The 22,349-nt window shown below is 36.0% G+C and overlaps 1 protein-coding gene across 4 annotated transcripts; it reads left to right on the top strand.

Annotated features, from left to right (window-relative positions):
• Positions 1-360: 360 nt before the first annotated feature.
• MTDH (metadherin) lies at positions 361-21,813 on the top strand. 4 transcript variants are annotated; one of them, XM_058178617.1, is made up of 13 exons: positions 363-1,083; positions 6,032-6,133; positions 6,871-6,955; positions 8,493-8,669; positions 10,265-10,333; positions 11,405-11,641; positions 12,029-12,115; positions 13,378-13,476; positions 14,225-14,352; positions 14,678-14,797; positions 15,496-15,612; positions 16,324-16,477; positions 16,871-21,813. In XM_058178617.1, the coding sequence occupies exons 1-13, from the start codon at positions 613-615 to the stop codon at positions 16,939-16,941; spliced, it is 1,917 nt and encodes a 638-aa protein (XP_058034600.1). In that variant the 5' UTR covers positions 363-612; the 3' UTR covers positions 16,942-21,813. The 4 variants fall into 4 exon arrangements, with proteins under 4 accessions (XP_058034601.1, XP_058034603.1, XP_058034600.1 ...); XM_058178618.1 differs by lacking the exon at positions 16,324-16,477 and having other exon boundaries at positions 361-1,083; XM_058178620.1 differs by lacking the exon at positions 16,871-21,813 and having other exon boundaries at positions 361-1,083; positions 16,279-16,416.
• The last annotated feature ends 536 nt before the right edge of the window (positions 21,814-22,349 follow it).

The raw sequence follows: 22,349 nt of genomic DNA, 5'->3' as shown, positions 1-22,349 counted from the left end.
AAAAAAGTGATTCATTTCTCTTTTCAGGCACTGTGTCAATCTTATTCCTTCGAAGGCTCTGATTGGCGACGTCGAGGGCAATAGCTCCGCCTCCCGTTTGCCTCCGTGAGGAAATCGCTGCCACGTCGAGATTCCTTACAACTTCGCCGCCGTCCAATCCCAGGCCAGGCATGACGCGTCTGTCAGGAGCATCTCTTCGGCTCCGACCATAAAAGAAAAGAGGGGCGGGGGGGAACCGCCCACCAATGAGGACGGAGGAGACAGCCGACGCGTTCGCGCGCTCTCCGCGCTTCCCAACCGACGGCTCCCTAAGCCCCACGTGACCGTCCTCGTCGCCCCCGTGCGGGGCATTTCCAGGCGCGCGTGCGCGCTAGGACGCTGCGGCCGCCGACATTCGGCGGCGGAGGGTGACGTTGCTCTCTTAGGTCGCGGGAGGCCGAGGCGGCGCTTCTCCCCGCCGAAGCGAGGCGCCAACCGCCGGTCCTTTTTTTCTCTCTCTCTCTGCCTGTCGACGGAGCGGAAGGGCGGCGGAACCGCCGAGGGCCTCCGAAATCGGTACCGAGGCGATGTGTTGGCAGTGACGTGAGCGCCTGCTCGGGGTCCGCTGGAGCCATGGCTGCACCGAACTGGTTGGAGGCCGTAGCCCAGCAGGCCGAGGAGGTGTCGGCCCGGCTACGGGACGTCTTGTCGTCCGGGGTGGGTTTGCTGCGTTCCGAGCTGGGCCTGCCGTTGCCTGCCGGGCTGGAGCCGCAGCATCTGCCCACCTGGCTCGTCCTGCTCTCCACGTCACTTCTGGCGCTGCTGCTGCTGCTGGGGCTCCTGTGGGCCGCGGCTTGCGCCCGTGGAGGGGATGCGCGCAGAAAGCCTTCCAGGAGGGCTGCCGCGGTGGGCGAGGAGGACGACGACGAGGAGGAGGAGGAAGAGGAGGAAGAAGATGAGGAGACGGCGGCGACCCCGGGCTTGACGGGAGGCGGCGGCGGCGTCTCGAACAAGGGGCCTCCTGGGACTGCCACGATGCTGCTGCTGAAAGGGGAAGAGCAGAAGAAGCGCAATAAAAAGAAGGCAGCGGAGAAAACCGGCCGGGTGGGTGCCTGGGCGACGGGTATCAAAAGTGGCTGTGAAGGAAATGTGGGTGTTAACAAGGGCCTGGGTTCAATGCACTTTATTCTGGCTGGGATTTGGGGGCTTTTCTACACGCCTCTTGGCTTTGAAAAGTTGTGCGTATATGCCTTCGCGTGCACCCTGTCATGCCTCCCCACCCCCATATTCTGAAATGAACGTCGGAAAATGGGTTCCCCAGAACAATGTAATGCGTAGTTAGAGTTATTTATTTATTTTTTCATATCGCTGCGATAATCTGCAATCTTCTAAGAGCCTTTTGACGTTGCGGTGCTCATGTGATTGCACTCGTGAGGGGTCGCTTACTATACAACATTACTGGTTTTCTGTAGTTTGGTTTTTTTCTTTATAAGTAAAGTCATAGTAATCGTTAATTATTTAGTCAGGTTTTTAATTAAGAGGCAGTAAATAAATAGCGTGCCTCTCTCGGAATACTTATGCATGTGTCACAAAATTTGAGGATCCGTATCTGAGTTTTGTAACTTTGCTGCACAGAAAATCTGTGAAGCAATAACCCTTGACTGGACTACAAGGTCAGACTTTTAACCTTTGATCACGTGGCGTCGATAAATGTTTCTTGATCGACTAATACTAATTTTAGATATAGAATTCAGTGGGTTTGATTCAGTTAAACTTTTTTCCAGCATAAATATTAATTGCTTGATTATTCTGAATCCGAAATATTTAAATGTTAATGAATAAATAAATATTTGTGATAGCTATAATGGAAATATGCTGGTCACAAATACTTAAATATTTTGTATCCTGTTTGCTATAAAATAGTGCTTAAGACTTTTAAATTTTATTCAGAATTATGTGCAAAAACAAATTATACATGACCACCTTATCGGGAGCTCTGGGATATTTGAAAGGTTATTTATAGGCTTAAACTTATATGTAAAGCACAGTAAATTTAGATCTCCAAAGTTAGTGTCAAAAGTTTATAATATTACAGATTCTAATACATGTCTTGCTTGTTTATTAGTTTCAGTGTATTAAAGCAGTGCAGTATGGATTTGAAATAAACTATTTTGTGGTCATGATATTGGAAGCATTAATATCGAATTGGAAAATCCATTAAGAGAGACATTGTATTCAGAATTGTATGCTCTTGTTTACATTTGGATAAGCTCAACTATTTTAATAGTCAAATATAGTGAAGTAATTTCTGAATCAGTGCTTGGCAACTTGAGTGTCCTCAGATATTTTAGACAATGACTTTCATAATTATTTGATTGATAATATAGGTAGTAATTGTTCATTGAAATCCAAACTTATCTGAGGAGCATCAGCTTATTTACACTTGGTTTAAGCCAATGAATGGAATTATTCTTAAAAAGAATTAGATTGCTTGTTCTGGACTTCTTCATGCTCTGAAAGAAATCCCAGTTAGTGTGTCTCTGAATCCACCTTTGCATTTTAATATTCCAGGGGAATCTGCCAACCTTTTACAGTTGCTTTTTCTTCTGGAAACCTACTTTTTGATAGGGCTTTGCAAAGCATTTGAAAGAGGTGTTTACAATATCCTTTTGTGCAAATGAAGCATTTCTCTTGCTAAAGCAGATGTGTCCTTTGCAAATATATATATATATATATTTTAAAAGTACTGTAGTTTGTTCACATTAATTGTGTAGCAAATCACTTCTTTCAAAAACTTTTAACAGTTGGCAGTTTCATATATTTCAATATACTCATTTTATGCCCTTCAGAAACTGGGCACAATTCAAGTTGCTATTGTTGATTTTATAGCCCCAAATTGCTAGGATAAAAGGAGCAGTGTCATTTAATTAGCAGTTCTTCTGGGTCTTAGTCACTGATTCAATAGATGCCAGCATGCATTGCTCTAGTTGTGCAAGCAGTATTCCTTCTCTATTACAAATCTGTACAGAGGCGGATGAAGTGGATCCTTTAGGCCAAGGAGATAACCATCTCCATGAAGAAATTGCATCCTGATGCAAGCTAGTAATCATGGGAATAGGCTTTCCTTGTGCCCCACACAGAAAGAAGAAATGGATGCAGTATGGGTCCCAAAAATTTGAGACACTGTCATAGAAATTTGAATATAAAAGGTATGAGGGAATGACAGAAGAGTGAAAACTGCTAACTGCTTGTCCCAGTCCCATTGAATGGCATAGGCAGTGATTATACTATATATTCTTTCTCCCTTTATGTTTATAGTGAATTTTTTTGTATGCAATTACTATTCTGCTCTGTTCATTCAGGTTATAACTCTGCAAGACAAAACTGATCATATTTAACTAGCAGTGATATTAGCACAATGCAATGCTCTGAATTTGAAGGAAGAAGATGCTTTAGAGTACTTACAGCACCTACTGGCAACTCCTTAAACACATACCTTGTCCTCAGGTTATATAACAGCTACAGAGGACTTTATTCCAGGAAAGAACATGGCTGCTTTAAAGGAGTTGCTTAGAGGTCTAATGTGAGTATCTAAATGCATTTTTATCCAATCAAATCCAGAGCGCTGCACAGACTTAGTGTTAATAGTGGAGTGCCTGGTCTTCACCAGCAGAGAGCTTGCCTCCATGTGGAGATGTTCCTCCTTGGGGCACGTGAAGCAATATTCCTTCTGAGAGAGTGTATTGAGCAATAGAATCAGAGAAGATATTATATTCACATATGTGGAGAAGGAAGAAGAGTGATTTGTGATAGAAATTATTTTGTCAAAAGTATTATTATTTTATCTATGAGTTTTCTATCCCATAACATTAAGTTGTAGTGTTTGGATCTGAATCTGGACCTGTGCTTCAGATTTGATTACATCAGTTAGAGTATAATTGCATTTAATCTGGTATCCAAATATGAACAAACAAAAATTGTTACTGAAAATTTGGCTTTAAAGCAATATATTTTAATATTTTTTTCAGTAGTGATAGTTGCATAATATAAGGAATTAGTTGGATCCCGTATTAGGTTTTATACTGTTCTATGGCACAACTAATATCTGGTTAAAATAAATCATATCTGATTTGAGAAGACATGGTCTGTAGCGTAACTGAAAGAGATAGTGTACTACTCTTGATAAGTTTTTCTTAGATCCGGGTGAGCGTTCAATTTACCTGTCATGTCATACTTTCTGTTCTTGATAAGATTTCCAACGTATGATATATCTCCAGCAAAACTGAATTGCTACATTTAGATTAGTTGCATACATTTCTGGCTCTCTTCAAAACTTGCATTGAACAAAACTTGCATTGAACTAAAAGCTATCTTAGCCACTGCACTTGCACTGCAATCTTTTTCAGTTGTATGTGTCAGCAGTATAGCTAATAGTCATGCCAATTATTTTCTAAGCCAGGAAGAAAAGTTTTCTTCTTACTTGCCCTTCTCAATCTATTGGAATCCTATGAATCCTATGACTTAATTGACTTTTTGTGCATGAAATTGGAAGATTCCAGATTATGCTGGGTATCTTCAGGACTGCCTGCTTAATCCATATGAAATAGAAAATCATGCATAGATTTTTCAGAAATGTGTTTCTTGCTTTTCTACCAAATAACACTGAAGTGGAAGATACATGGTACAAATCAACCCTGATAAATGTATATATTTTTAGAAATGTCATTTAAACACTGCTTATAAGTGAGCCCAAAAAGCTTAAAATAGTGAAATTGAACATGAATATTCAATTTTTTAAAAGATCAGTTTATGCTACAACAGCCCAACAATTTGAATCAAAGACTGGGTGGGATTCTATTAAAACAGATTATGTTTTATAGCCCTGAAAGGATATGTAAGTGGGCAAGCAAATAATGTAAATGTAATAATGTGAAACTTATTTAGGATTGTAATTTTCTATCAGGGCAACTTTGAATAAAACAATGAAAGTTCCATCTATTCCTGAATAGGAGAACTTTAAACTGCAACGCTTTGTTACAGGGTTTTGCTTCTATTGTAGTATCATTCTTGTGAAACCAAATGCAATCCCAAATGGTAATTTTGTGGCTTTGGTCTATACCTAACTGAAAGCAGGCTTTAAATTAACTGTTTTAACTTTGATTGACTCATAATGAAGTGGTACTGTTTGCATCTATTTTAGTTTTCTCTGATGAGGTTAGAGTTTTAAGTTACTTCATTATTAGATGTTAAAGAGTATAAGGGAGTGGAGGAAGGAGTGTCAGTTAGATCATATACCTTTCCCATGGTTGCCCTGTCATTGTAAAACTTGCTTCTCCCAAAGATAAGGCTATTTCTAATGACTTGCATTCTGGAAAGTCCTGAAGAATCCTTTTTAAAAAGACATTAGATTGAGTTAATGGTGACTGGATAACCATTTTTAATTAAATTGTGCTAGTTTAAAGAGGATGAATTTTTATTTATGGATTATTCCATGATTTTATTGTCAATTGCATGGAATCAAAGGAGGCAGTATGAAAAATGTGTGAATAGCATAATAATATATTAGTTATAATCCTATTGTCCAGCATCCTAAGTCAGGGGTGTCAAACTGGATTTCTTCGAGGACCAGATCAGCATTGTAGTTCAGCTAGGGAGGGGGGAAATGGGACAGATGCCTCCTGCAGCACCCTGCCAGCCAAAATGGAGCGCGGGAAGCCTCCATGTTCCGTTTTGGCCAGCAGTGCTGCAGGAGACTGTCCAGGCCGAAAACGGGACATGGGGGGACATGCGTGCCTCCTTGTTTGGCTGCCAGAGGCACCATGGGCAGTCCTTTGCTATTTCCTGACTGGCTCCATGGGCCAGATGCAGCCCGCGGGCCTTGAGTTTGACACCCCTGATGTAAGCAATTAAAGTCACTATATCCTTGGTACATTTCATTTAAATTGATAAAATACTGATATTTATGTTGTACAGTAATTAAGTATTTAATATAGACAGGTTTGTTTCCGTTGCATAAAATTTATCATTTATATATATATATATATATACTCAGCTTAATGGTCAACCAGCTCATGATGTATCTGAAGAAATAATACAGACAACACGAAAAGAGAATCTGAAGCAAACATTGGATATGGAAAAGAAAACTGAAAAGGTTGGTTATTGGTTAGTGACTGATTAAAAAAAAATTATTTTTAATCTTTCAATTCAAGACCAGTATTAAACTGGCCTTTGCTATATTTTGCTGGAGTTGGATCAGCCACAGTTTACAAATAATATGTTCCCTCCAAGAACGGGTTTTGTATGTCATGATTTGTGTCTTGGGTCAGAGTGGGTCAACTCTGAGACTAGAGAAACAGTTTTTTCTGTCTTCAAAAGTGCATACAGAGTCCTCAATTTACAACAATTTGTTCAGTAAACAAAATTATGACAGCGCTGAACAAAGGGAATTGCAACCCATGCCTTGAGTTATGGTTGTTGAAACACCCTGCATTCTTGTATTAAAAATTTGGACACTTGGCAGCCCATCTGCACTTTGATCACTTTGAGCTCCCTCGACCTGCCCATCTCTCCCTGCCATCTATGCCTTTAAACACTTGGGAAGTTCAAAGGATGCAGTGTAAAGTAGCCTCCCCCATAAAGGGCAAAATCCCAAAGGCTCCCTTCCTCCAAAGAGGAAGAGTGACCACCCATTGACCACTCATTGGATGCCTCCCAGGCCCTTGACCACACACCAAGGTACTGTTGGTTTTGTGTTCGTAAGTTTTTGGGGGAAAAAATAGAAAGCTTATATAACTTCATCATATTTCTGGGGTCATTCCTGTTACTGAACTTCAGACATTTTGATATAATTGATTTATTCTGAGAGAAAATATTTTCCTTCTACTTTAGTCAAAGAAAAATAGGAAAAAAACAAAAGGAGATGCTAAAACAGCTCAGGATCAGTCACGTGGAGATGGAAAGGAAGCCGATGAAGGTACTGAGAAACACATTCTTTACATTTCCCTATGACATCTCCCAGCGTCCAGTGCAGATTTTAGGAGGAAATTGCAGTGGGAGGAAGTGGATTACAAGCATTACTTCCATTTTACCAAAAGGATTCCTTTAGAGCAGGGGTCCCCAACCTTGGCAACTTTAAGGCTGGAGGACTTCAACTCCCAGAATACTCCAGCCAGCAAAGCTGAGCAAAGCAAAACCCTGAGCTTTTTGTCTTATATGTCCACAGAAAGTAAATTCTAGATTCTAGCAAATTCAAGCCATAATTAAAGAATGTATAGTTCATATTCAAATTGTAAAAGGTGTAATGTTGCTAACCTTTTAATAGGCTGATATTCTTCATATTAACAGCTCAATCTCTACATTGAATTTTGGAAGTTTGCCTATTTTCTTTAAGAATAATTTTTGAACATTAAAATTTGTCCAGTATATAGAAACAAAATTAAACTTGTATTGTTGCACATTACATCTTAAGAAGAAACCAGCAGCCCGCCATTTTGGAATGTTTTAGAAGGACATCAATTTAGTTGTCAGCATAAGCAGTTTTCTTTAATCATTATAAAAACTTCCATCTACAGAGTTCAGAGCAGCCAGACCTACATTTGCAATAAAGATATCCAAAAGTGAGAACTGGAACCTATATCTATATTTTAGAATAGAATAGAATAGAATAGAATTTTTTATTGGCCAAGTGTGATTGGACACACAAGGAATTTGTCTTGGTGTATATGCTCTCAGTGTACATAAAAGAAAAGATACCTTCATCAAGGTACAACATTTACAACACAAATGATAGTCAATATATCAATATAAATCATAAGGACTGCCAGCAACAAAGTTACAGTCATACAGTCATAAGTAGAAAGAGATTGGTGATGGGAATGATGAGAAAATTAATAGTAGTGCAGATTTAGTAAATAGTTCGACAGTGTTGAGGGAATTAATTGTTTAGCAGAGTGATGGCCTTTGGGAAAAAACTGTTCTTGTGTCTAGTTGTTTTGGTGTGTAGTGCTCTATAGCGTCGTTTTGAGGGTAGGAGTTGAAACAGTTTATGTCCTGGATGTGAGGGATCTGTAAATATTTTCACGGCCCTCTTCTTGATTCGTGCAGTATACAGGTCCTCAATGGAAGGCAGGTTGGTAGCAATTATTTTTTCTGCAGTTCTAATTATCCCCTGAAATCTGTGTCTTTCTTGTTGGGTTGCAGAACCGAACCAGACAGTTATAGAGGTGCAAATGACAGACTCAATAATTCCTCTGTAGAACTGAATCAGCAGCTCCTTGGGCAGTTTTAGTATGTTATTGTAAGCCGTGTGAGCCTGCAAAGGTTTGTTAGCATCCAAATTTAATATAATAATATGAAGACAGTTTCTGGACATGCACTTTTGATCATATGTTGGATCATAATCTCATTCAATAATTCCTGATAAGTTCCTGAGTAATACCTTAAGCTCCCTGATGCACATTTTGAAAAGTATGTTAGTGACTGTAACTAATGCTTTCTTATGACTGTTTCAGGCACATGGGAAACAAAAATCAGCAACAGAGAAAAACGGCAACAACGTAAACGTGACAAGGTACTAACTGATGCTGGGACAGAATCAAATTTACCATCCTTGGAAATCCCAGTAACAGTATCTTCTGAACAGATAGCATCTGCAATACCATTTTCAGTTGGTCCTAGAAAAAATAAAGGTAAATCATGATTTTTCTTATACTTTCTAATTTCTCATCTTTAAGGATAGGGCAGTAAGAAAAAGAAAATACTACAATATAGCTGCATAAAGAAAGCTCTTCTTTGCGTATAATTAAATATGTTCTAAAACCCTATTATTGATTAAAACAATAAGTATAAATATCTACAGTACAGATAATGTGTTTCTATTGTTTGATGTGTAGTCTTCCCTTGTAACTTTCTCTTTTGTTAGTTTTGGAACTGTGTTTAGTTGATACAAGTAAATGAGTCCTTATACAACTCTAAATATCCCGTATTTTGTGTAATTTATTTCTGTCTAAAATATGTGGTTTAAAAATAATAAATTAAATCACACTGTTAATGTTCTGCAAATAAATTAAATCTTTATAGCTGATGCAATAGCTTTTCTGTTAGACAAGACCATGAGCTTCTTATAAGACATACTCAGACCTTTTGGAGATTTAGTTGAAGGACACATGAAGTTTGCACACACACACACACTAAATTGTATTTATGGATAGTTGACACTTTTTGAAATACCCTGATGATCTCCTAAACATGGTGGAATATATTGAATTTATTGTTGTTGTTACTTGAATAGTTTTAGAGGATAATTGTTTCATTTATTTGCCCATTTATGTGCACTTCTTTCCTTATATATTACCTAGGCTTATATATTAATCCATTCTGGATTGTGACCTATGGTTTATGGTCCAACATTATGGACATATCAATCTAGCCATTATGTAGTAAATACACATGCTAGCAAGCTGATAATTTGTATTGTTTATGTCAAATAAATCAATATAGGCAAGAATAGTAAATAAGAAGAAAGAATTATATTTTCATAGTAGTATTGTTTATTACATTTGAAAAGGAAATATAAATAAACTCAGCTCATTAAAAATACAGTATTTTGAATTATATATTAACCTTTTAAGTTTTTAGAATATGGAATAAATCTCTAGCTGTGATATTTATGGAACAACAACACAATCCCTGTACAAATAAAATTTATCTTCTCTATAACAGAGGTTTGTTCCATAAGAAAAACATACTAATACTATATTATTGTATTATTGCTTAACACAATGTAAGCCGCCCTGAGTCTTCAGAGAAGGGCGGGATATAAATTCAAATAAAAATAAAAATAAATAAAAATAATAAGGAAAATATTAATTCATATTTTGACTGATTTATAGAATTAATTTCTATGGCCACCAACTCGAACAAGTGGCAGGTGTCACTTGCTGACTGTTGGTCAAAAGACTAATACTGTTTGTAACTTAAATAACAGAATAAAATCATTAGTTCTGGACAAATCATATATATGTCAATGAAGGAAATCATATCTGCAGTATTTCGCAGCATATTGCAGTTCTTATAAATATGATTTCTGATTTACTCTTAAGCAACAAAATCCATTTTTAATAAAATAAAATTGTGTTCCAAAAATTGATGGCTAGATTTTTTTTGTAATAAAATATAAAAGCTTTGATTTCTTGGCTTTAGGCTTTGTGCTGCCTATTCATCTGCAGTAAACAACAGACTGAAGATATTTGATAATTAAATTATTTCCTTTGTTTTAAATAAGGTGATCCAGTTTTGAATGTTCAAATTAGCAATTCTAAATCTGGAAAAGGTGATACTGCACTTCAGCAAGGTATGTAATTTTTTATTATTTATTTATTTATTTATTTCACAATGTGGTTCTTTTAAGTTCTAAGATTACTTGAATTTTGTGCATTGGTTTATATCCAAAGTAAAAAGTCAAATACATTGTGATAGTGCAAGATAATTCATGCTGATGAAATTCGTGTAAGATAAAGAATCTCTAATCTCTACCTGATGATGGTGAGGTATATCATCAGATGTAGTAGCAGGATGGGTACAACATACAGTGAGAGTGCCAGAGCTTCCCATGGTTAATGTTTAATTTCAATATCTAACATCAGTGGTATACAGTTCTTACTTAACTTACACTGCATATTTTCACTTTCTGTATATTGTAGCTTAGTTATCTCCTGATAATTAGGAATATGAATGAAATATGAATGTGGATATAATTCGAACAAAACAGAGATTTACAGGAGCTTCAAATGTAAATGAATATGAACTTTACAGATTGATCTTTTATATCTTTATTCAGAAATAAATCTGACATAAGTAATTATGTGATAATTGTTTTGAAATGTGCATAATAAAAAATAGTACAAACCTAAGGGTGGTCAAATTTAATTGTTCTCTGGATACTATTTGATAATTCCTCCGTATATTCTCTCCAAGATAATAACTATAGCTATAAGGAAGTCAAAGGCTGCTCTGCAGTGATGGCTTTGGATAACAATATACCAAAAAAATTGAAAAATTCTAAATGCAACAATTTTTCCTTCTTTATAGAAACCCCAAAATCACATTAGCTATACTTTTCTATTTGTCAGAACTACAAAAGTATTTAAATTGACATTTGGTAATTCAAATGCAACAATTGTGTTCTCAACTTTGATCATCATGAGATAATGAACAGCCAACTGTTATTAGAAGAAAAATGTGGGTCAAAAGGAATATTGAAATATGAAGCCAGAAACAAGTTGGTTCTTAAAAACATAGTAGCAATGATATAATACTGCAATTATAATTCAGATTATAATTGCAGTAACATATGTTTGATTTACTATCATGTTTACCAGCAAACAAAGTTAACTCTCTGTTCCCTGTTTAAAATTTCTTTCAGGAATGAGTGAAGGCCCCACAGTAAATGGAGGCAACTGGAATGAAAAACCTGTTAAGATTTCTCCTCAGATTGGTGCAAGTGAGGAGAAATGGAGTTCAGGGTCCTCTGCAGGTAGCAAGAGGAAAACTGAGACATCAGCCTGGGGAAAAGATGCTGGAGATAATGGAAATGGGAAGGATTGGGGAGTATCCCTGGTTGGCAGAACCTGGGGTGAACGTACTTTATTCCCTGGTATAGGTAAGATTAAGTGCTTGTTTCTCCTGCTGGTTTGGTTTGGTTTTGGTTCTGTGAAAGGACTAAAGTTGAAACTTAGAAAAACTTGGGAATGTTTCCTTAATTTCCTGATCCTGGAATTTTTTTTTTATCCCTTACTTTTCAAAGCATAATAACCTCAGTCTAGAAGGAGGGCAGATTGTCAGTTAAAGCAGAATATCTACTAAATTATAGTGGGATTGTACACATGCATAATATATGGATATTATGTTTCTTTAAAATGGGAATGAGATTTTATGCAGGTGCAGAAGTATGCCGATTTTCTTTGATTTGTGGGAATCTCTCTTAGGAATGTGTGGGGAAATATATAATATGAGCACACACGCATGCTATTTTTGTTGTTGTTAACAGCTTGGTCTGGAGTCGATGGAAGAATCAATACTCCTGAACAAAGTTCTGCTTCATTTACTCCCTTGGGACTAAATCCTACAGTCTCTGGTATGGTATGCTTTTAACAGGAATCTTATAAATGAACTAAACTTGTGTGCTATTTATGGCATAGCATGTTCTGTTCTAGTAAAATCCTAAATTTCAAGTATTATTGCCTCACCAAGTTCAACTCAATACATTTTCAACCTTTGGAAAAGGGAAGGACTATGCTTGTTCTTTTTATGAAAATAATACGTTGCCTAGGTCAGTGAAGCTGAATCATTAGTGTCAATGACAACAAAGAAGTAAGTCTGATGTATATATCCCATATAAAGGTAGTCCTTAGATTATTGTGGTAATCGGGACTGGAATTTTTGTTGCTAAGCAATGCAGTTGTAAAGCATTATGTCACATGACCACATCACTTAGTGACAATAGTCCCAATATCCCTGTTGCCATTGCCAGCCAAATCTCGCTGTTTCTCTGTATGATCCGTTCCAGCCCCAAGCCTCAGTACAATAAGAGACTGGCCTCCTCTTCAGCTCCACCGCACCTATCTTCCCTCCTATCTCTGCCCTTTTGGCCACCCTGTCGCCCTGCACTTCATTGATCGTGCTAGGCCTCACCACCCTGCATTCTGCTCTCCCTGCAACCCTTGCTGCCCTTTGCCATGGTTTGGAGAATGGCAAGTGCAGCCTTCTTGCGAAGTTTCAGAAAGCCTCAGAAATCTTCCAAAGCAGCACAAGAGCAGCTGCTTCACACAAGGCTAGGCTAAGCAAACCTCATCAACAGTGAGAGAACAATAGCAGTCATCTGGGAGTGGCAGAGTCAATAAATGCAGGATGCAAGGGTAGCAAGGTGGCAGAGAAAAGATTACTTAGGGCAGTTTGGGCTTTATTCTGTAGGTCTGCAGTGGATGGCTGTGGCTTGGGGCTTGAGGTGATACTCTGTGGGGCTGAAGTAGAAGCATAGTGGTGATCAGCTGAGATTGCTGAAGGCCCCAAGCCTTTACCCCAGCCCAAGTGCCATTGCTGATGAGTGCCACCAAAGAGCAAGCATGGCAGCCAAAGAGCAAGCATGGGAGGAAGGTTGAAATCTGATTTCAATCCAGATGGACTGCCAAGTATCCAAACTCTGATCACATGCTTATGGGGTGTTGCAGTGGCTAATTTCAAGGGCTAAATGTAGCTACAGTTCATTTAGTGCTCTATAACTCTGAATGGGGAAGGAAGGATTTGAGGACTACCTCTATCTGATAAAAGTGAATGTGGAATAATGAGACTACATATCATTCTCATGGAGTGACTGGGTATGTATTCTGCCCTTTTTAGGATCCAATAGCGAATCTGTTTCTCAACCTAGTACTACAGATTTTCAGTGGGATTTAAATCGTAACCAGGCACCTGTTGATGACGAGTGGTCTGGATTAAGTATGTTCCTTTTTAGAATCTTCCCTGATTTTGCTTAATTTGCATTTACTTTTTTTGCATTCATATTCCTATTCACAACTGTTCTGATAAACAACAGCAAATGTTTATCCATATGCTTTCAAAATAGTTTTGCAAAAAACAAGCATAGATTCCTTGAGCAATAATTAATGCTTGAAATGTTCATACAAGCAAATTTAATCTAAGAGATAAACCAATTTTAATGTATTTTTTTTCTTTATCAATGCAACATCTACATGACTTTTTTTAAATTGTTTATTCAGCCATGTTCTACTTTTAAAAATTTATTTCAGTATTATATCAATAAGAAAATATTTGAAAAGCAAAATTCAAAAATAACTTGATCAGTATTAGACTGCGATGTTGCTTCTAAATTTATACTTTTTCTTTTATAGAGAACCATAATTGATTCCTCTGAACTACTGATCCACTATCCTTTATTTTTGTCATTCTATTTTGAATGTAAGGATTTTCTATTTGTATCTGTGTAGAAGGTTGCCTTTAGTATCAGGGCAAGATCAGAGAATTGAGTTGTTTTACATTGTACTTAATACTTACCTTTACTGATCAGGTAATAACTTTTTAAATATAGTTTGAGAAGGAATATTTCAAATTCCTACTCCTAGGCTTTTGTTATTAAAATATGTGGTATGAAATTATACATGTATTGCAAAATATGTATTCTTACCTTACTGTCTTGTTCATCCATTTGAAACTTTATTTCTCACAGATGGGCTTTCTTCTGCTGATCCAACTTCTGACTGGAATGCCCCAGCAGAGGAATGGGGGAACTGGGTTGAAGACGAAAACCCTCCTTCCATTCCACAACTTGAAGAAGCATTATCTGAAACTCAAAAGGTATCAGATTGACAGCTGCTGCAGGAATTGTTAGTAAGACATGTACTGTTTAAGTTTGATAGTCCTCACTTTGTAGAAAGAAGTAGAACACCCAAAGATATCCATAGGATTGGCCGGAGGGACAATTGGCCCTATAAGGCATGTCACCAAACAATATGTAAGTGTGTAAGAGTGGGATTTGCATCATGACACTATCACATGCATGTTGTAATTTATTGTTAAATTATAATTGGAGAAAGGTTGAAACTAAAACATATTATTGATACATTGGGTTAGGGTTAGGGTACAAATGTGATATTGATGGATCTCTCTGGTTTTGTATTAGGCATCAGATGAAGAGAAAGAAAAGCCTGAAGCAGCTCAACAAAGTACTGCAAGTGGCAAATCAAAAAAGAAAAAGAAGAAAAAGAAAAAGCAGGGAGAAGAGGCTAACTCTCCTGTACAGGCAAGAAACAATAAATATTAGCCTTTTGAAGGCAATTTAAGAATGAGTCCTGGGTGGATTAAACCTTAACTGGATTGCTTCTGTGTTTCTTATGGTTCACTCACGATATGCTTGATATCTATGCAAAACTTACGCTTTTTTTCCTTTAAATGGATTTAGTACAAAATGAGTTTGCACATTCATGATTTCAATAATCGGGATGGGCAACTGGCAGCTCTCAAAACTTGCTCTTAATCTTAATCTGACATTGTTTAACTTCAGTTTCTTTCTGTTCTGAGACAGGAAATATGTGAAAATTATACTGTCATCTTAAGTCAAGCCTAAATTATGAAAGAGCCTTTTGAATAGCAAATACTGATTCTGTCCATTCATTGTCATACCCTCTGAAGCTCTCTTCCCTCCTTAAAAAGAAAAGTCTGTTGCCTGCTTATGGAGTATATACCATTAGGTCTATTCTGGACAAAAATAAAACTTTTCTCTTTTGCTTCTTATTTACATGGTTTATCTTTGAAGCTAATTGGAGTGAAAATATATGAATGTGACTATATCATTTGAAAAAGCTTTATGTTTTAACATTGCATGGAAATGTTTACCATAGCTTCTTACTAGGTTCCACATTCATTCATTCATTCAGATTATTTTAGTAATGCCTCCAAACTTCATTCTTTTTAATTAGGTCATCTTTCTCCCACATCTAGGATTCTGATGATTTGGAGAGACATGCTGGAGAAGAATTTCCAGAAGATACCTCAAAAGTTCAACAAGTGGAGATAACTTTCTCTTTAAAGACCGTCAGCACTAGTGAACAAGCTGAGGTATAAATTAAAATGGCATGCTAATGTCTGTTTATTTGTAAACCCTTCCTTCTTTAAGCTAAGTTGCAAACTTAGTGTAAACCTGCTGCACTAATAGCTTGAAACAGCACAGTGTTAGATATGCTAAAATTGATGTTTTCAGCATTTGGATAGGCATAATAGATTTTAATTAGATTCACAGAAACAGTTGTGATATTTTGCTGACTAAAGACTATGTTACTAAAATGAACCAGTGAGAAGAAAGTATTCTCTCCCAGCATTCACCCAGCAATAGCATTGTTGTACAGTGACATTTCACAGGTGAAAGTGGAGGTACTACAGTCACCATAATGCTTGGTTTCAGTCTAAAACAGTTTAAACAATCCTTGATTCTATTTTCTTAAAAGGGAATTTTCATCTAATAAGACCTAGTATTGGCTTCAGTCACAACAACATCTGAAAGCAGATTAGTTCTATAAATATTTCTAGTGAAAATCTTAGAAGGTGTTATTTATAAGAGAGAGTTATAACTTGGTGCATAGAGCTGTTCTGTTTTATAAGGTTCTAGTTTGATGCATTTGGGGCTTTTACTTGTTGACAGTGTTAAGAATAGAACTTGGTGTTCTGTATGATTAATCAAACATTTCAAAAGATATTCTATCCACGTATTTTTGGATTGGATATTAGATGATGTCAAAAACTCAGTATTCTGAACTACAATGTCTATTGTAGCCGAAGGAGATGCCCTCATTTGCTGTTTCTACTGAACTGTCTGTACCTGTATCAGAGAGTGACTCTGAAAAGATAATTTCCCAAGTGCCACAGATGCTGCAGGAGGCAGAAGTTATTTCTAATGTTAAGCAAAACAGTGTGCCTCCACCTCAAAGTAAGTGGTTGTTTATATCAAATGCATATAAGGCTTATAAAAAGATATTTACATACAGTAGCTATTAAAACTCTATTTAAAATCAAATAGATTTACTTCAGGAGCAAAGCTAGTGCTCTGCTTACAGACGTCCAATATTTCCTCTTCTAGTATTTTATAGTGTGTTGGCAACCTATAATGAATAACTTCTAAATGGAAATTGTATCCATGTTGTAAAAGTATATTATTCAGTAATACAATATTGAAAAATTCTAAAGTTTTATATCCATAAAGACAAAATAATGCTGACTTCTGATAATATGCTTTACTAGCTTAAGTCAGTAGAATGCAATGTATGAATGAGTGTAATAAAATGCAATATAAAACACTTCTTAATTTTTCTTGCACTTTTAGCCAAGTCTGAAGAGAGCTGGGAATCCCCCAAGCAAATCAAAAAGAAGAAAAAAGCCAGAAGGGAAACGTGAATTTTCTGAAATGGACGTGTGTTGCAGAAACACTTGTCGTGGAGATTATGCTGTTTATGCAATAATTTGTGATCCTGTACAGAATTTTATATAACTTTCAACAGATTTTTTTTAAAAAAACTGCTTTGAACACAACCATCTTTAAGAATAGGAACTGAATGAAAAAGTTGGTGACCTAATTTCACAGGAAATAATGGCATTACTGGAAGACTCATTGAAGAATGTATTTTCAAGCTATGGAAAAAGTAATTTTTAAAACCTTGGCTTTAAAACAGTGCCCTGTTTACAACATATTTCTATTTCCTGTCCACTGGAGAAAAAGGATTTGTCTTAAATATCTCTAATCATCTTTAAAACTGATACATGTCACTGAATGGTGGTGTCTATCTTGAATCTGTTTAATGCCTAAATCAAAGAACTCTATTCAAATTTGCCATATATTTCTAATATTTAATAGAATCTGCTAACCATGAAATTAATTATAATTACAGAGAAGCTGGTATCATTGAAGACCTTATTCTTGAATAACCCTTCAGCCTGAGTAATAGTTGACTTTAGAGTAAGTGTGCACTCAAATTGTGTTAGAATTAATCAATAAAAACATTTTTCAGCAAAAAAGTGGATTAAATTAAAACTTCAAAAACTTATGTATCAAGAAACTAAAATACTTTTATCAGAACTACAACACGGTTCCTAAAGTTGCTTTTAATAGTTTCTTATTTAAATCCTCAGATAATTTTAAGTTGTTGAGGCAGTATGTCCAAGTGAGCCTCATTTTTTTTTTCTTATCTAAAGTAGGAAATTAGTTGGTGCCCTATAACCTTCGTACCCAGTCATTTTGAAAGCCATGATTCATTTCTCTGCCACTATATTGCTTTTCTTTTGTTTCTTTTTTTTAATTCTTCAGAGATGTGGTAGAGAATGAAAAGAGTAATGTTGGCTTCAAAACAGATTTAATTGATATTGAGACCACCTGTATCAGGAAGTGCTTTTTTACTGCCTTAACCTATGTAGAATCTGTATCTAGAGTTCTTAAATGGGGTTAGCATTTTGTTTTTTGTTTTGTATTTTTTTAAAAAAATCATGCAACAACAGCAATTGTAAAACAAACCATCTTTCCACTTGTAATTATTGATTAAAATGGGAAACGAACCATCTTTCCACTTGTAATTATTAAAATGGGAGTTGAATTGCATCATTTTCAAGCACTATAATGACATCACGTTAAACAGGCAGGTATCTATGAATAGTGCATGCTCAGCCATGTACAATTGTATATAGCCTTTATGAAATGTTTGTGTGTGTTTAAAGGACCATAATTAACATAACTTGGTGAACAACTATTAAAGAAAAGCCATGATTATTTGATGTGATTGGCTTAGTTTTTTTTTCATGTGGCAGAAAACTTGTAACAGCTGTAACCAATGGTACTATTAACTCTCCCATAATGTCTAATTGTGTACATTTGAAAATTTTCATAAAATTAACTTGCAATGCAAGAACAATTAAAGCAACAAACTGGATTTAGTTGTTTTGAAGACAAGCCTTATTAATTGATAGTGTTCCTAATGAATTCTTATGTGCACAGGTATTAACACCTGTTTCAGGAACATGGCAGATGTTTACATGTTCAGATGTTTGTTTAATTCAGTGACATTTCTACATCAATTTTGTTAAAATAAATTGAGCAAATTGATAGCATTGTGTTATTTATGGGAAGGGAGATTGTGGATAATATTTTATCACAATAAAATGGTATCCCTGAAAATTCTTGGTAGCCAAATAGACTGTACAACAACTACAGTAATTTTAAAAGGGTATTGAATATGCTAGTTGTGTCTGCTCTTTATTGTGATTTTTAAAGTTCTGTGTATCTTAAGTATGTTACATAATCAATTTCCCAGTTTAAACAGTCTTCACTTGACCAGATATCCTTTTGTAAAAGGCTGCATGTTATCCCATTTTAAGAACAACTTTTGACACTGAAAAGAAATGTTCAAGCTTTCTATAAATCAAGCTATGATTCTTTCAAAATGATATTCATAATAATAGCAAAATTAGCCATTTGGCTAAGGCCAGATCTGCTTTGGGACAGTTCGCTGATATTTTTATAAATATGTGTCTCTTACTCACGAGTTCATATTCAACCAATTTTAAATAGTTTATATTGTTTTAGAAGTGGATTGAAGAACTGGATAGTTGCTCATTAAAAAGTGGAAGTTTGCAAATTTCATTTGTTCTTAGTCATTGTGGAATTTTTTGCAAACAGAACTTTTCAATGCTTATAGCATTGCTTTGCCATGAATACTATTCCTGTGCAGAAGTCAGTATGTATGAGACCTAATGAAACTAAAACTTATACGTGATCTATCTCTGCAGTCCATTGGAATGGGAAAATGTCATTTTTCTGATTATGTCCATCGATATCCCAAATTGCCTGATCCAGCTTTTAATTTGAAATGTTCAATTATGTGGATGTTTTCATTTATTCCGATCCCATTAAGATTAATACCTGTAGATGACATATTTTTCTTCAAATTTTAGAATATGTAATCAATTAAGGTGAAAATGACATTTTTGTCACTTAAGAATGGAATATTCATAAAATGTGAAGATTTAAAGTAGTAAAAATGGCCAATGCTATAAAATTATTTCATTCATGTATTTAAGCTGTCAAGTTACACAATTACAATATTTTCCCAGAATAGAGTTGTATCAGTGTAGAAGACAAACAATAAAAATGTGCATCCACTTTTGCATTGTTAACAATAGCCTTTATAACCAGGTATACTTGATACCTTTTTATGACACAAACATACAACAAAGCCAGCTAAACATAATAAAAGTCCATGAAATGTTTTCCAAGGAGTAATTTTAGTTGGATATACAACTTTACACAAATTATAATATGTGATAGAAGAATCAATGCATATTTAGTTTTTCTTTTAGGCTTTGCAGTACTGATCAATATATTGGAGTGAAAAATGGGTGAAATTGGATGAAAACAGTGATTTTTTTTATATTAAAAATTACAATATATATTTACTAAAGAATATGTGAAGATTTCACATCTATACAGAAATGTCTTTTTAGTTTTGCTCTTTAATGTTTTTTAAAGTTACATCCTTTTCAATTCCTTGTATGAGATCTAAATTTTAGATCAGTCTTCCAACTCTTCCAGATTTAAATCAGACCAAACCACCTGACATCAGTGGCAATAGGCTGCAGGTATGAATTTATACAGAAGTTTATTTTTTCTTAGTGTCCCTGTACAGAATTGCTTTTAGATTGGAAGGTCAGAGCCAACATCATCTACAAAACTCCTGCCCCAACCCTGATGTTAACATGGCATAACAGGTTGGTTTGGCGTGTTTGTCTTCACTTTATGTCTAAGATTCTGGTTTTTTTAAGCAACAGTGACAAAATGATAGCTGTCACTCTGAATTCAATATCTTGTGTTAGATTTGAGTCTAATTCTGTAATATACTTTGCTAAGCACTGTATTGTTTAAACACTTTAGAACTTGGCATAAGTAGCACATACAATTCCTTTTTCTAAGAAAAGTGTTTTAGTAGTGTAGATAATGTGATTTTTTTTTAAAAAAAAGTTAATCTAGATAGGGTGGTAAATGCAGGTATCTTTTTCAGCACTGTTGTAATTTGCATTCAGTGCCATTGAAAATGGATCATAAGTACCTTCTGGGGGGGTGTTGTAATTTTCACCGGTCACTAAGTGACCGATCATAAGTAAACATTCTTACCTCTTTTTGCCTTCCTCCAGCAATGCTCAACCACTTTTTGCCTTCCTCCAGCAATGCTCTAGACATCTCACGTGCCATTTCTTCTCTGGTACCTTGTCAGTAAACCATGGTGCTCTCTGAGATCTGCATGTATAGAGTCCACACAGGTGCAGTTCAGTCCAAGCCCCCACCACAGCAGAGACAAGGGCAAGAGTTTTGAAACCCGCCCCTGGTCCAGACTCTAATCACTTATAAAGCTGTAAAGCACTGTGAAGCAGTATATAAGTCTAAGTGCTATTGCTATTGCTATTCTTTGACTTTTTCAATTATCCAGTGTGCATCAGCAATAATCGTAATATCCTTAGACAGCCCAAATCTGGCCTAGAGGTTATTATTCTCTGAAGCAACATGTATGAGGGGGAAAACTGAATTTGCCTGAAGCATGTACTATTCTGATGTAAGAACACAATCCAATGTAAATATAGCATAGTGGTTTCACTCACTACCACTTTAGATTGCACAGAACTAAATGTTCAACCATTGCAAAAAACAATAACCACCAGTTAGCAAATAGGCAATGCTTTTCACTTGGCTTCAGTAAGCCATTTGGAATATAATTATAAATGGATTTATAGTTTAAAGAGTATTATGCCAGTCTTTAATAATTTGAACTAAACTGTGGCCAGCACTTAGGATTTAAATTGTGTTCTTGCTACATAAGGAGAAGATAATATTCTCACAGCAAAAACAACCGAGTACCAGTAGTTTCAAGATATATGATTATGCAAAGTGTAGGGTTTGATATATATATTAAACAAAATAGAAGAAATGCCAAAAACAAGTAAAATCATTTAGTTGTGCAATATATGTCAGATTTAATAAAAGGAATTATTTCCTAATATTGGCACACACAAAAATAAATTGAATACTGTTCAATTTAATGATTGAAAAAAGTATCTCTTGCATCCACTTGAATCTGGCACATAAAATGTCTGAATTCTGTTTCTGAAATGAGCAATGTAAACTAAGATCATATTTGACTAGGTTGATTAAGCAGTGTTTACGTGTGCATGAATGAATGTAACCAAGCCCATGTTCAGACTTAAGGCTGGCAATAAAAGCAATGAAGCATGTGTATTTGCTCTTACTGCATCTGTCAGTTTCCATCCAGGTACCCTGTTCAGAATTACTTGGATCCTGTTAGGGAAGGAAGAGTGGAATAATATATCTTCAGGCATTCAAATACATTTCAATATCTTCAGACAGTTGTGACAAGTATGTCTGAATACTTACAAATAATGTCATTCCCATTGGTTTAAGTTTCCATGCCAGTTGCACAGTCAAGTTCGTAGAGGCTGTGTCTTGCTATAAGAACAACTTTATTGTCACTTTGAATGTACACTAATTGGCATATATTAAAATGCAATTTCATTGCATACAGTTCTCAAAGGGTCACCACCTCCAATATGAGTTGGATTTTTGCAATCTTGTGAGGCCCGAGGGAATGGATATGGTTTTCTAGGAATAAACCCCTGGCATCATTAGGCAGACCTATGCCCAACCAGGGCTCTCTGGTTTTCTCAAGGAGGTGAGAGTGGGGATTATTCAGGTGGAGAGATGAAAAATTCCTCTGATGGAGGGTGAAGTGCCATCAACTTGAAAGAGGCCA

This window comes from Ahaetulla prasina, chromosome 3, assembly GCF_028640845.1.
Source record: "Ahaetulla prasina isolate Xishuangbanna chromosome 3, ASM2864084v1, whole genome shotgun sequence".
NCBI lineage: Eukaryota > Metazoa > Chordata > Lepidosauria > Squamata > Colubridae > Ahaetulla > Ahaetulla prasina.
The sequence above is the reverse complement of the archived record's forward strand: the minus strand, read 5'-3'. Positions and strand labels throughout refer to the sequence as shown.